General features: G+C 31.7%; 2 protein-coding genes across 2 annotated transcripts; one reads left to right on the top strand and one right to left on the bottom strand.

Moving 5' to 3' along the window:
* The first annotated feature begins 9,837 nt into the window (after window positions 1–9,837).
* LOC122290195 lies at window positions 9,838–10,930 on the top strand. The gene is made up of 2 exons (XM_043097775.1): window positions 9,838–10,194; window positions 10,311–10,930. The coding sequence occupies exons 1-2, from the start codon at window positions 10,044–10,046 to the stop codon at window positions 10,757–10,759; spliced, it is 600 nt and encodes a 199-aa protein (XP_042953709.1). The 5' UTR covers window positions 9,838–10,043; the 3' UTR covers window positions 10,760–10,930.
* Window positions 10,931–13,286: 2,356 nt separating this feature from the next.
* LOC122289085 lies at window positions 13,287–16,488 on the bottom strand. Its single transcript, XM_043096007.1, has 2 exons — window positions 16,288–16,488; window positions 13,287–13,664 (listed from the first exon to the last, which is right to left on the bottom strand). Exons 1-2 carry the CDS (start codon window positions 16,426–16,428, stop codon window positions 13,509–13,511), a joined length of 297 nt encoding a protein of 98 aa, XP_042951941.1. The 5' UTR covers window positions 16,429–16,488; the 3' UTR covers window positions 13,287–13,508.
* Between the last annotated feature and the right edge of the window lie 385 nt (window positions 16,489–16,873).

Raw genomic sequence — 16,873 nt, forward strand, 5'->3', positions numbered from 1 at the left:
ATGCGTGGAGGTGAGTGCAAGCTCTAATTTGACTGATTTTGACTGTGTCGATCAGTCTCAATGAGCTCTTCCCAATAATATGCCGTATGATCAAAATAGAGTTTCAGGCACAATGATTTCGAAATTTTGTAGTAATCCTTACAGCGATTGTAACTATCTGACGAGAATGAGCAACACTCATGTTAGGGAGATTTTTCCTGGCCTTGGGCCCAAGAAGATAGGCCTAAATCCAATAGTGGAGGGAATCCTAACAAATCACAATGAGCCGGCTCTCGATGGCCTGCACATGTCGAGCCATTAGGCCACCCGACCATGGGTTCTCGACCTATATAAGCAAGATTTGAGACCCCGGGTCAAGGGTGGGTCATCACCCTTGGCACGGAATACTATCCCAACAAAGAAAGAATGGGATATACCATCTCGATGTGATTAGACTTTAAGGCAATACTATAATATCACGCCGCATTAAATGAAGCCTGGCAGAAGAGGCTTCTGGAAGACATCCATCTGCCCAACTGCAGGGCATGGGCTTTTGACCCCGAACCCAGGTATAAAAACAACCCCCAGGCACCAAAAATGGGGTTGCTCTCTTTAAGCTTTGCATATTACAGCTAGCCTTGAGCTGTTTCCTTCAAACCCTATTGACTTAGGCATCGAAGACTCCGCTCTATCGCCATCCCGGCTATTGAACTTTGGGGTTATCTTTGTGTTTGCAGGCTCAAGATCGAAAGCCCAAGTTGCTGAGAGTTTGGCCCAACAAAAATACAAAATAGACTTCAACCACTTGGACGACTCAATCGTAGAAGACAAAGGTAGTGAAAAACTGTTGAGAATGATGAAAACTACTAGTACTTAAAGGATCAGAGTAGTGGCTCTGATGCCGTGTTAAAATTATATTAAATATTCTGTACATCAATTGTGCTATACAAGGTAGCCTATATATAAGAGGTCAAAGGCTATACAAGAGCTATACTCAACCAATGTGGGACTCACATAACACATGTACACTAACACTAACATATACCTTAATAGGAGTGTCGTGAAATTTTACTGATTTAGACATTTGAGATGTCCATCACCACTTCGAGCTACTCTCATTCTCTGGTTGCAGGTTGTACGAACTAGTTGTAATGGTATGAAATACATCTTCAGCATGAACATAACAAAATCTAGTATGAAATATATCGTTTCTCCTGATCCTATTTAAGGTCATCTAAATTCAATCAAACATAATAAAACTCTTATTAAGTACTCAATTACAATGAATCTCACAAACCCAAGTTGTGGAAGAGAACATGTATCATTACCTTGAGCAAGGTGACGATCGTTTGGTTCCCATGACAAGGTTGGTAATTTTAAGAACAAGAACAAGTTCAAGGATTTCTTTAGCTGTCACATTACTCTCAAGGAGCATTGTCACCACTGTGACCTGTAGTCAAATGGGTTGAAAAAAAGGGTTTTGATTAAATCCATTCTCTGATATGTGTGATTTAACTGACATTAGGTTTCAAAAGTATTACCAAAACTCTGCACATTGGCCTCATTACACAATCAAATATATTTCTACAGGAGATTCCTCCTCCTATTGTGCTCTTTATTTGAGAAAACTCACGCCTGTTCTTGGCTCATTTGGTTCCTTTACAATCTTCTAACTATCAGTAAAAAGTCCCAAAAGACAACATAGTTGATGCATTAAGGATCAGTTAAATTGAGGGAATTCACATCTAAATAAATAAGTCTTACACCTTTTTATTTGTACTTGTTATTAGAAATTATAATAAAAATAAGGGAATCATGAATATAGAAAATAAAAATTTGGACTCCAAGGCTTGATCGTCACTATGATTTCTTTAAAACATATTTTGTTTACTTTCAACATGTTATAAAATATTGAAAAAATTGTTTTTAAGATACAATGAAGGCCCCTAATTCATTGCTCTAAAGTAACATATTTTTTATAATAACTCATAACACCATTTTTTTAGAGTTATAAGGTAGAGTTTTTAGAAAAAAAAAAGTTATTATCTATTTAAAACTAAACAAATCAATTATATGGCCACCCTAAGTTAATGGTGACCAATATAACGTAATGATCTAATATCATTTATAATGGTCATTGGTCATCAAATAACCCGGAACATAATGTGCATCATAATCTATGGTTTTAAATTTTGAATTATAAAATGCTTGTTAATTATGATGCATTTCAAGAGTTAGGACACAACTAGTTTTATGTTATATGAGAGATGTAGTCAACATTTAATATTCTCAAAATAAATGTAGAGCTCCCAAAATCCATTGCCCTTACTCGCTCATGTCCCGCCACACGAGTGGTTTATGTAATTCTCTTTTCTCCTTCATTTTAAGATAATATCGTAGTAAGAATGATTCAATATAAACTATTAGAGGATAATCTAGAGACAATCAAGAGGATTCTCCACTTGTTTAGCCGTTTTTAAAATTTCGAATAGTAAATTTGTTATTATGTTGTAATGTTAACATAGAGCAAAGTTAACATATACAACTGTATATATTTCTATAAATATGAATATCCTCACAGTAGTTATGCTTGAGGCATTACCTTCTCATGGTATCAAGAGCCACTTTCGGTTAATACCTTAAATTTTTTTTCCATGGCCGATTCAAGCTCCAATCAGCTTTTGCTTGATACGATGGTTCACATGGTGACCATCAAACTCATTTCTACCAATTACCTCTTGTGGCGTAGTCAATTCGTTTCATTGCTTGAAAGTCAAGATCTCATGGGCTTCTTGGACGAGCCTTCACTTTCACCCACAACCCTAGTTCGAGAGGGTTTCAATCAAGTTCCTAATCCAATTTACAAGAAATGGCATACACAAGACAAGATGTTGCTCAGCCTCATTTACACTTCTCTTAAAGAGGAATGTATGGTCAAGGTTGTTAATTCTCCAACTGCTAGTGATGCTTGGTTGACTTTCGAAGCATTATTTTCTTACAGCTCCAAAATGAGAAATTCAATTGAAAGACAAAATTCAGTTAATGTAGCGTGGCTTTCGCAGTGTGGCTGAATATGCTCGTTCTTTTTTCTCTCTTTGTGATCAACTTAGTGCTATTGGCAAACTGGTTGATGACATTGATAAGGTACATTGCTTTCTTCGCGGCCTTGGATCAAATTTCAAAAAAATTTCGACATCTATGTTGTCTTAAATGCCACTGCCTTCCTTTGCAAATTTGGATCCCAAAGCTCTAAGTCATGAGTTTTTCTCTCGACCCATTCCTGGTGATTCCTCTCAGCAGTCAGCTTTCATTACATAATGTCGTTCTTATGCCAACTTTACTAGTCGCAACAAGCAGGAAAATTCTACACAAGGTTCAACCAATTCCACTAAAGGGTCTATTGTTGCTTGCCAGTGGTGCGGTAAAGAAAATCACACTACAAAAAAGTGTTATAAACTTGGAAAATTATTAAAAAAGGCCCAGGCTGGTGGCTTAATTGAAACTTTCTCTGCCACCTCTCTTGATAATCTCACTGATTCTGAATGGTACACAAATACAAGAGCAACTTCGCATGTGACAAATGATATTGTGTCTCTTGATAATTTTGTCCCTTACAATGGTAATCAACGGGTGTTTGTTGGTAACGGTAACTCATTGCCTATCTCTCAAATTGGCTCCATCTCTTCCATTGTTGCTTCCAAATCATTATCATTATCTGGTGTTCTCCTTGTTTCTGACATTACTAAAAATCTTTTGTCTATCAGTAAGCTTACTCTTGAGAATATCCGCTTAGTAACCTTTTCTTCTATTGGCTTTACTATACAAGATCTAGCAATAAGAGCAGTGGTGGGAGTCAACCAATGTGAGAAAGGGCTCTACATTCTTGACCATGCCCATGCAAATTTTTTATCTACTTTTTCTTTATGTACTTCTTGTGCTACATCTGATATTTGGCATGCCCAATTGAGACATCTTTCTTCTCGCATTGATTCTTTTTTGAATAAGCATGGGGATATTACCATTTCTAATAAATGCAAGTTTGATTCTATACCTTGTTTTGGTTGCCAATTGGAAAAAAATCATCGTTTACCTGTCTCCAATTTAGATCAACGTTGCTCCTCATTCTGTGAAAGAATACATTGCGATTTATGGGGCCCTTCACCCATCACTTATCCATCCGGATATAGATATTATTGTTTATTTATTGATAACTTTTCTCGCTTTAGTTAGATTTTTCCTTTAAACTTAAAGTCAGATTTCTTCCATATTTTTGTCCCTTTTTATAAGTATGTCAATACTCAATTTGACAAAAACATTAAATCCTTTCAATGTGATGGTGGCATCAAATTTACCAATAACCGCTTTACCTCTTTTCTTCATGAGTGTGGTATAGTTCAACCTATTGCTTGTCCTTACACTCCTAATCAAAACGGTATTGTTGAGAGAAAACATCGTCATATCACTGAAACTGATCTCACCCTCATGTTTCATTCTAGTGTTCCATTACATCTTTGGGTGGAGTCATTCTCAACAGCTTGTTATCTCATCAATCACCTCCCATCACTAGTTCTTGTAGGGAAAAACCCAAATGCGATTTTATATGGTAAAGCTCCATATTACTCATCACTTCGCATTTTTGGTTGCCTTTGCTTTTCTTTTTTGCATGACTATATGCCTCATAAATTGTCTCCTCATTCAATTCCTTGTGTTTTCTTATGCTATAGTCCTCTCCATAAAGATTTTTGGTGTTTGGATAAAAACACTAATAGAATATATGTCTCTCGTCATGTGTAATTTTTTTAAGATCATTTCCCTTATGTCGCATCAACTTTACCAACTTTGGTTTCTACAAATTACGTCACTTTTATTGATCCTCTTGAAAACTCTTTACCGTGTGAAAATAAATCTTCTACAGGCATGACTTCCACCCATCGCGAGGCTCCTATTTTTTTGTGCTCCTTGTGCAAACAACAATAGCAATTTGCTGCCACTTATGCTGCCTTCAATAGTAGCAATGTTTTACATGTCTACTACCTCTTCTCAGCCACCCTCGCCCTTGATGGCATCAGAAGTCATACCTCTAGCACCTCCTTCAACCTCCCAACCGACTTCCTTTGCACACTCCAATGATTACTCGTGCAAAGGATGGTATTCTTAAGCATCGCACTATTCATTTTGTTAATTACTTTGTTAGCTGCTCAATGGTTTCAGGTACATCTTGCCATTAAAGAGCCTCGCAGATTTAAGTCAACTGTAAAATATCCAGAATGGCTTTCTGCAATGGATGATGAAATTACCACACTTAAGTAAAATAACACTTGGGCTTGGTACCTCGTCCTTCTGATCATAATGTTATAGGCAGTCGGTGGATATTCAAAACAAAACTTCGAGCAAATGGAACTATCGACGGTCACAAAGCTCGCCTTGTTGCACAAGGATTTTCTCAAAAGCATGGCATCAATTTTGAAGAGACTTTTAGTCCAGTTGTTCGCCTTGCTATTGTTCGGATTATCTTATCTCTTGCCGCCATGCATGGTTGGCGCCTTCATCAACTTGATGTAAAAGATGTGTTTCTCCATGGCTGTCTTGTAGAGGAAGTCTATATGGAATAACCTCCAAGTTATATTGATCCACAATTATCAAATCATGTTTGTTGTTTGCAACGTGCCCTTTATAGCCTTAAATAGGCTCCAAGGGCTTGGTTTTAGAGTTTCAACACATTTTTACTTGGTCTTGGTTTTCTTGAGAGCCGTGCAGATTCGTCTCTCTTTATCTATCACAGTCAACATGATATTATTTATCTCCTTTTATACATTGACGACATGGTTATTACTTGCAACAGTCCAATCATGCTTCGTACTCTTATTGACCATCTTGCCATCGAATTTTCTATAAAAGATTTGGGTGATCTCCACTATTTTCTTGGTGTTGAGATTATTCGCAATGACAAAGGCTTTTTTCTAAGTCATACAAATTATGCTCTAGATCTTTTGACTTGCGCTAAAATGGTGGATTGCAAACCAATTTCCATACACTTTGTGGTCAGTTCTCATCTTTTAGAAACTGGTACAACATATTCAGATGCAACACAATATCACTAATTGGCTGGAGCCTTGCGAAATTTGACTCTCACATAGGGTTGAGAATCGGACGGTCCGGACTGGATAAACTGATCGGACTGGACTAGATAAACCGATCCATTTTTCAATGGACTGAAGGGTTTCGGTCTAGTCCCGGTCCAAGGGTTTTTCACCCCGGACCTGATCGAATAGAAATAAAAATAATAATAATTATTTATATATATTATTTATATAATAGTTGGATATAATTAATTATATAATTATATATGGTATAAAAAATATTAATAGTCTAATATAGACTATAGTTATACTTATACTAATATATAGTTATACTAAATCACTATAACTAATACTTCAATAATAGCTATAGTGACCTATATTAATAGTCTACTATTAATGCTAATATACTATTATATAATTTATATAGTTATATTAATCATAATAAGTTAATAATTAAATCACTAGAAATATAACTATATATATTTAGTATGAATGTATTATTATATTCTTTAATATATAACTATAATATGTAGTACTAGTATATATTAATATATTGTAAGAGTTATAGTATAAATATAATATATAAATTATAATATACTAAATCACCATAACAGTATAACTAATACTAATATATAGTTATACTAATAGTCTACTATTATATAGTTATACTAATCACTATAATTAAAATAAATATATAGCTATACAATATACTTAGATAGTTGTACTAATATTATTAGTCTATTATATAGTCTAAGACTCTCAATTCTAATTTAGGCTATATAGTTATAACTAATACTAATATTTATATTAATACTAATAATGTAGAATATAGTTATACTAACTAACTGATTCAACATAACTAATATTACTAATATAATATAGCCAAATTGAATTACTAATAGTCTAATACTAATACAATTAAATAGTTATACTAATCATAAATTCATAATAACTAAATAATTATAAGTCTATAACTATATATATTTAGTATCAATGTATTACTATATTCTTTAATGTATAACTATTAACTATAATATATAATACTAGTATATATATTAATGTATTAACATATTATAAAAGTTATGGTATAAATTATAATATATCATATATTTGTAAATTTATAATAGTATTAATATAGTTAGCTTAATATGTAATATGTTAATATTAAATCACTAAAACTACATAGAGTATTAGTAATAAGAGTATTACTATTATTTAATATAGTATTACATATAATATTATTATCATTATATATAGTTATTAGTTATAGTATTAGTACTAGTATAGTTATTAGTACTAATAGACTAATAGTATTAGTGTATTACTAATATATATATATAATAGTATACTATATGTATATATATTAAATATATCACAATATAATTATATAAGTATTAAACAAAATGTCATTGGATAAAAAAAAAAAAGTCAATAGTGGCCCGAATGGGACTGGACCGAACTTGTCTTGAGGGAGTTCGGTCCAAGGGAGTTCAGTCCGGTCCAGAGTTTTTTTGTAAACAGCATGATTGAGACAAGACATGAACAAAACTCAAGAATAAACCACAAATAGTACTATACAAGAAGCGGAATTATTATAAAGTTAAAAAATAATTTAAATATAATTTTTATTTTAAAATTTAAAATTATGGTATTGTTATTTATATTTTGTTTGAAAATTTAAAAAATTGTAATGATTAAGTAATTATTAGATAAAAAGATAAAAATTTGAAATTGAAAAACTTAATATTTTATATTAGAGTGATGTTTAGAAAGAAAACTATGAAATTTTTTATGATCATCTTACTTCCTAAAATTAGGCCATGATTTTATTTTTGGATGAGCTTAGTCTTCCTCTTTTTGTATTTTCGGATACATTTTCTGTTTGAACATAATATTTTTATATTTATTTTTTAATAAATCACGAGACGCAACATAGTAGTGCCACATTAAAATAGTCATCTGATCAATAAATTTCAAATAGCGCAACAACTATACGTACCTATCAAGATATTCTGTTACAATCCAAATAATTGAATATAAGAATCTTTTTAAGCGGTTAAGACTTATACCACTACTAGCACAATTGTGCGACAATTACATATTTTATAATTATAAATATAATTTATCCTCGAGTATTTAACTAACAAGTGAAATTACAAATAAGGTAAATTGAAATCTGAAATTAATATAAAATTAAAATAGTAACCTTTTCGTCACTATCAGATTGTGGGCGGTGGGGACTAATTTTTTGTCATTTTCCGGCGAGAAAATGCCAGAATATGGCGTTATAGCTCCACATGCACCTGTACCCTAACTTAATTTTTGGGAAATATCACTTGTGCCTGATGCCTTAATATCATGCCACGTATACTCGTCGTTGCCTTCCACGTGTCCCCGTCGGGATGACTCAGCTTACAGTTACGTATCTGTTATAATTAAAAATAATTAAAAATTTACACAACTTCTTCGGAGCAATACTTTATCCGTAGCAATACTATATACTATACCATCATCTCATTTATATCATATTATATATAATGTGACGTATTTATTATTATTTAATAATAATAAAAAATATAATAAATAATTATTTAATAATAATAAATGTATTATATCCTATTTAATAAGATGTAAGTGAAATAATAATACGGTATATAAAATTTTTTATCTTTTACTATTTATACAACCTACATACATCATATTTTTTTTTCTTTTTATCAAATATTTAATATATAGATAATGAATAAAATAATTTAATTAGTTTAAGAAGAATAAATTCAAAACAAAATTTTAAAAAAATATTAAAAATTTTAAAATTTTAAAAAAATGTGACATGTAAAGATTGAAGAGATTGAGTAGCATTTCTTATAACAGTGACTAATGTCTAAATTTGGCACTTTGCTTTGAGAACAAGTTACTAGTCAATTTTGTTATGTCTTTTTTCTCCCTTCTTTTTATTTTAATCTTGGATTTTTTGGGTTTTTCTTTCCTTATTCTTTAGATAAAAGGATATTTTAGCATCCACATGAAATGTTTATTTTTTTTTTCAAAGAAAAATTATTTAATATAAATATAAATTTATAAATTAATATGATTTGATATAATATATTAAATTATAAAATTATTTTTATCATAAATAAATTAAATAAAACAATCTTAATTTATAAGTTTGTTCTATACTACAAAACTTTCTCTTACTCGATAGCCCTTAGATTTGACCTTGATTGATATTGGATTTGTGGTGATCAAAAGTAATTTTTCTTTACGTTTTTCTTTTCTTTTATGAAAAGAAAGAGAGTGTGAGTTCATGAATTCTAACTATCATATAGAAAAATAAAATATAAGATATAGTATTTTTATTTTTTTTTACAATTAAATACGCTGAGTCACTGTTGAAAGAATAATTTTACTTATTATATTTATATACTATATATTATATTTATTTTATTATTTTATTTTTTATAAAAAATATATAGTGCAAGTATGATAAATAAAATAATTTAATTAATTTAATAAAAAATAAAAAAAAATAATAAATAATTTTAAAATATATAAAATATGTAATTTGTGGTGATTAATAAGTTTTCAAAAAGTAGAGTATATAGGTCTTTTGGGGGACCCAGGCCAAGAAAAAGTCACAGGTGTCAGCAGCTAAATGAATTAACAGAATGAACCGTTCTTTTAAACTGCCTCTGGTCCATTGGACCGGACCCAGTGTGAGCCCCACCACTTGGAATTTCCTACTACTAAACGGCATTTGTCGCTCGGAGTTGCAGTTGGGTTCGGTTGTTGCTTTCCTTTTTCGTTTCCAACAAGTTTTACTAATGTGGAGTCCACTCTCTGTCGTCAACCTCCGGTTCTCTGTTCAATAAATACCCCGCCAAAACCTCGTCCCAGTTGTTTGATCAGTCCTTTCTCTCTCTCTAGAGCTTTATCTTTCTCTTTTGCTTCGAACTGAGCCAGATTGTGTACGGATCTTCTGCCATGAAGTCTAACCGAGCTACGGAGTCGGAGACTATCAAGTTTCTCTGTAGCTATGGCGGAAAGATCCTCCCTCGCCCTACCGACGGCAACCTTCGCTATGTCGGCGGCCTCACCCGTGTCCTCGCCGTCAATCGCTCTATTTCCCATGCAGGTTCGTGTTTTTGGATTCGTGCTACTCGTGTTTCGATTCGATTTCGAGGAAATCGTTCTGTTTTCCGTGAATCTATTTGTTGAGAGTGTTTTGCTTTTTGGTTTGGGATTTTACAGAGTTAATGGTTAAGCTCGGTGAGTTTTGTGGCTATTCCGTTACTCTAAGGTGTCAGTTGCCGAGCGGAGATTTGGAAACTCTAGTTTCAATCACCTCCGATGAAGATTTGGCCAATATTATTGAAGAATACGATCGAGCTTCGTCGTCGATGTCCCATTCTCCGAAAATCAGAGCCGTCCTTTCGCCGCCGAAATCTCTCAAGAAAATCTCCCCTCCTACATCGACTACTCCCAGAGTCGTCCATCCTCCCTATGCGTACGGATCTCCGCTCTTATCGGCCGGTTTGTTGAAGAACTCGGTGGCATATCACCTCGTCCCGCGTACTCGGAATTGCTCCGAGAAAGCTTATCGCTATGATTGCCATATACAGGAAAACCCTAGAGTTCTGTATCCGTATTCCTGGGGTGTTCCTCACTGCAATTGCTTGCGCCGGGCCCCCAAAATATAGAAACGTATCAAGGAAATGACACTCGAAGCTAATATAAACTGAGGGTGTCAGAAAAATTAGTCCAGTACATTAAAAAAGAAAGACCGACTGTATACCTGAATTAAATTTCGTGATTTTGATCGGATTTTGAAGGATTTTTTGAATGAGATCTTATATGATGGCGATGATCAATGAATCTGCGTATTTGAATTTTGTTCAAAGTTATTTGCATTACATATATGTATATATATTGGTGTTATAATTTTTTAAAGTTATAACGACTTTCTTTTGTGTATTAACATATTATCTTGAGATAAATATATTTGAATGGAAAAAATGAGTTATATATGTATATATGTTTTAATAAAATAAATCTTTTTTATAAGTTATTTTATAAAATTACTTTTGAATTATGCAGTTGCAATATTGAATTATTTTAAATTTTGAGACGTTTCGTTTGGTTACCCAGTTTAAATAAGACGAGATGTTAAGTTAAAAATCGAATAAAATATTGTTATAATATAATTTTTTAATATGATTTTTTGTTTAAGATTCGAAAAAGTTAAATTGTTAATTATATTTTATGTTAAAGTTTAAAAAAATTGTAAATAATTATATAAGATAAAATTATATAGTTTAATTTTATATAACCAAACCAATCAAATAAGATTATACATTTTATTCAGTTAAGACATAGATGCAAATCTCTACTTTATCATAAGTGATTAGAGTCATCTCACTAATTTTAAATATATATATATATATATATATAGAAAATTTTATATTGGTATATCAATTAAAGTAATGATATACCTATAATTCTTTTATAATTATTTTATATCTCATTTTCAAATAATCAATAAAATCATACAATTTTATTAAAAATAAATTTTAATATTACAAAATTACCTTCCATTTTTTGTAAAGTATTTATAAAATAGTTGCAAATTATCATTTTCCTATCAATTATGCCTGTTAATGTAGAAGTTTGTCACATCAACTAACATAAAAAATATTATTATTTAGACTCGTTTTATGAATATATATATATATATATATATATATATATAATAGCCTTATGTCAAATTTTATTTGGAATAAATGTCTTTGTAAATTTTTTATTGACACGCTAAGTAAACTGAAAATGTTAAAATCTGTCACATAAGTTTCGATAAAAAAAAAAATGGATACTTTTTAAATTAAGTCTTTAATTTGTTAAACCTTAAGCTTATAAATATACTTTTAATTGTGTGTACAGAAGAAAATTCCAGTCCAAGGTCGCACGTGCTGTGTCAAAATTTGCTATTGACGTGGGTGTTTCAGATTTTCAGTCGTTTGTAAGTCTTTTCTTGTGTGGGGTCTGAAATTACTCTGAATGCTTTTCTCCTTTTGAATTGCTTTTGTATTGTGTTTAGTGTTGGAAAAATTCCATTAATGATTTTTTATTGGGTTTGTGTTTTCAGATTGGCTGGTCAGCAATGGAGGCATCCGATTCCTAGTTACTAAGCTTCCCCAATAAATTACCTTACTAATAGAAAGAAAATTAGCGGAAACGATTCGTTATATGACTTGTTAATTTAATACGAATACGATACGACATTATAATAATAGATTTAGATTTAATTTTAACGGTTCAGGTCAAAATTAAGTGACATAGAAAATACAAATATGAACGGGTCCGTGATGCCTGTAGCATGACTCCAATTGTGGAGAGATGATAGGTTTGAGACCTTTCGATTGAGACAGAGGAGAGTTAGGCATGGAGTGCTCCAAATTTTGAGCTTTCTTCGATTTATATTCTTGGGAATAATGGCTGGGAAATTGGGATGCTTTTGCGAATGGTTAACTCAAAAAGATCGACCAAATGATAAAAGAAAGATAGAGTAAACTTTCTGCCCACTTCTCGAATCAAGACAGAATTTGTTGATTAACTGATGCCAACCTCATTAACCATGGTCACATCCAAGGAAAATGTTGTCAAATACATGAATCGAATGATTTCATTCCTTTTATCTTAAATACAAACTATACAAGAGATTTCAAAAGTATAAAAAGTATGTCTTGAACAAGATACGATTTTATGTTTCTTGGCAAAGTCAATGACGAGATCATTTGAGATCGAAGAGAAATGCTTTATTCATATAGAAATTTTATAAAATTAAATTCACAAACTAACATGACCAAATGTAATATATTGGATGGTAAAATTACTTTTATTATAAAATAAATTTAACGTATTATATGAAGTTATGTCGATTTGTAGGTTTATTTTTAAAAGATTTTTATTTTTATTTTTACTATAGCATTTCTCTAAATTAAAACATTGAGTATCTAGAAACAACATTCCGACTAATTCCAAGAGTGCACAGGCCCTCGACAAGGAGTTTCTCCGCAAGTACATATCAGGTAAGTCAAAATAAAAATCTTCCAGTTCGATGACCTCTAGAGATTATTTACACTCAGAGAAATTCTCCTTGAACTTTAGACCTGAGAGAACATACCACCAAACTCAAGGCCTTTTCCACTTGAGCCAACCCCTAGAATTATCTAATTCATTTATAAAATGGGAGGAGCTCTATTTCTTCGATCTCGGTCACCTAAATCATAACAGACACAGTCAAACAAATACAATTGTTCTTCTTAGGTACATAAGCTAATAAAAGAGCAAGTCCAGGCATGTTCAAATACAACTCGATGCCATTGTATATGCTAGCATTTAGAATCTTAGAGACGCTTTAAGACTTAGGGGTACTGCCGCTACACACAATTTTCAAGCAGTTTCCTGCTCAAATTCTTCACCTTCAGATAGCTCTGCAGTGTCAGCATCATCAATGTTGGCATCATCGTCATAGTCTTTTTTATCATTATCAACAGTGGTTTTCCCGATCACAACCAGGTTGCTATTAGTCTTCCTGATTTCTTTACACTGCATAAGTTACATTCATCAACACTGAAAACTATTATCTAAACAGAAAGGATGACAAATCAAAGGGTTACCACTTTCTTATGATGGGTATAAACAAACATTATCGTTTACGATTTACATTGTAGAGACGTACCTGACATTTCAAGAGTCTACATATAATGTCACTAAGGACAGTAGTTTTTTTCATTTCTTTGGTTTTTTTATTTTCTCTTCTTTGTGTTGGGGGTGGGGGTGTTGGGGGGCAACCTTCTCAGTTCTCAGGACAAGTGAACGATCAGAAATATGATATAACTTCAAATGACTCAGAAGTTCCTCTTCTTCTTTTTTACCACTGGCAATTATCATCAGTTCAAAGTAAACCAAGGAAACAATCAAAACAAGATGTATAGCCCTGACAAGGACAGTAGTGCCACGTAAATCACTCTCACTGATTTGTTGCAGTCTTCTGGAAACTGCAAATGTTGATAGCCCTAATCACTTACTTAACAAAAAACAATTTCTTAATTTTGGTCGAGTTAGAGCTGCCAATACATGGCTTAAAAGTTGGATTGTACCGGCCACTTGGAGTTACATCCTTGATATTTTTCAGCTTTGAGAGATCAAAATACGTTTATGTGGCACGACCTAAGAGTATTAGTAGTGATCTAGTTAAAGTTTGGTCAAAATTTTATTAGAAAATTCACTTTTATAAATTTAGCTAGCCACTTTTCAACACCACTAAATAACAAACTCTCCATATTTATCACTTCTATTAAAATATTGTTTATCTAGTTCATTTCCACTGTACATGATTTTACAAATTCTAAAATTTCAACCAAGAAAATCTCAATACAGAGCCAACCTGAAAAGTGAAAAATAATAGAGAAAAAGAAAAATTACAAAACCTGCTTGGCCTAATTTAATGATTAAGAAAAATTAGAAAATGTTCATTAATTTATTAAAATGTTAAAAAGAAATCATGCAATCAGAGGAATTTGTTGTGATAATGAACATTAAGTAACAAAAACTTACCGAAAAAAAGAACAATGGTCCTTGAAAAACGAGCAGAAAAAGCTTTGATAGGTTGCATCAACATTGGTCGATGTTTTGTTTCTCCAAGTGTGGCTTGCGGTGAAGATAGAAGTGGGAAGATTATTTTATGGCCAAAATATTATTTGGCCAGCAGTTTGGGCTAACTATATTTGATTAGTGAAAAGGGGATAGCTAAAATTAAAATAGAATTATTGAGTCTGGTGTAGGAGAATTTTAAACAACTTAACTATAATTTAGCCAAAATTTAACTTTAACTAAGCCACTACTAATGCAATTACTATTTACACTATAACTCCAAAAAGCATAGTCAATTTGAAGCTTCCTTAGAAATTAGAATCACTTTTAAAAACTCTGTTTCAGCTAGCGAGTAGCCACTATGGGACTTAGAGCATTGGCATTGACTTCATCAAAAGCCAAGCAAAATGTATAAAATGATAAATTTGTGTAAATTAGAGTTGCATTGGTCTCAACAAACCAAATAATGGGAAGTTTTGAGTTACAAGATTTTTAAGTTTTCCTTCAAATTTGAATAGTTATTATACACTCATAAAAGATTATTTTATTACATTTTAATGACCAACTGCTGTCCTTTTCTTTTTTCAGTTTTCTTCATACCTTCTACGTAATTTGTGTGAATGTTATTGGGCATAATGATGACTTTTTTTAATTTTTATATATATAGTTTTTAATTCATTAGGCATAATAATGAAATTAGTTAGAAATTAATAATTTAAATATCAAATTAAATTATTAATGTACATATAGTTAGTTTAATTGCAAAATAAGAAAAAAACAATATATATTATTATTAAAAAAATAATATTATATTATTATTTTGATGAATCTAATAGCTAATTCAATGTAGAATTATGGATAAGAAGATTTTAGATTTATGAAAAATTTATACTTTTTATCAAATTTTAAAGATAATTTTGATAAAACCAATGTGGATGCTCTTAGGATCCATGATTATAACTCTATAACCTATTCCCAATGTAGGACTGTGGTGATTGTTACATTGTGTGTACAAGGGACCTAAAAAAAGCCTAGAAAACATAATAAAAATCTTACATTAAACTCAAATAAAAACAAAAACAATTAACCTCACGTAAATTGAAACTTTTATAGCCACGAACTGGCAACTCAAATTCGACCCAAAATCACAGGTAGCAAAAAGGAATTTTCCCTACTTTTTCAACTTCAGACTCCTTCTCATAAGATAAAAATCCATAGAACTACCTAGACTTCTATAGCGCAGACAAAACATAACCCCAGGTATTCCAAGATCAGTAAACTCTTTTAATGCACTTTGGCAAGATTAGTAAACCAAAGTCTTTTTACACTGTAATTGTGTACACATTAATCGTGGTTTATATTAAAAGACGAACCTTTTTAATGCAAATTATGTCAAGCATTTTCTCTCGCCTGTGTTCTAATTGCGTTTAACTTTAATGCTATAATCATACACTATCAGAATGAGGACAGATATTACAAGCTGTCAAGTGGGTCTGCGATATCTGGTAAATATGACAAAACCCAAATGGTTTAGCTTCAGATATAATATAAGAGAAAGGGGTTGGTTTAAAGGTACCTTTTCATCAAAATCGGATTCCTCCATCGCGAGGAGAAGCTCCTCGCTGTGAGGTTGGCACCGAGGGGGAAGAAGAAACGACGTTGGAATCGTCCTCTTCGACCACGCGTACTGTGTCATGAACGCCGGGAACTGTAACATATCTTTTTATGCTTTTGTTTATTTGTTTGCGTTTGCCTAGGCCCTGAGTTCGCCTCGCTTTGTGTGGAAACGAGCGGCTTTACTACTTCTTGTCGTTTTAGGAAATCTCCTATAGACGGCAACGTCGGCAAGGAAGAAACGACAACAATTTACAGCGACAAATACGTGGATGGTACACACTTATATTATCTTTTCAGAATTTTTAATTTTATCAATTTAGTTTGAATTTATAATTTTAAAGTATACTTAGTATCACATTTAATGCCCTTTTTTACGGTCATCAATATTTTTAATTTCTTTCGAACAAATTTAGATTTTCTTTGAATGAAAATAATTTTATCATTTATGTGAGAATGATATTTACAATTGTGAAGTATTTAAGTGCAGTATAGTTTTTTTGAAAAAAAATGAATAAATATTGAATCTACTTAAAAAAATTAATTTT

The sequence above is a fragment of the Carya illinoinensis genome, chromosome 12 (genome assembly GCF_018687715.1).
Source record: "Carya illinoinensis cultivar Pawnee chromosome 12, C.illinoinensisPawnee_v1, whole genome shotgun sequence".
NCBI classification, from domain to species: Eukaryota; Viridiplantae; Streptophyta; class Magnoliopsida; order Fagales; family Juglandaceae; genus Carya; species Carya illinoinensis.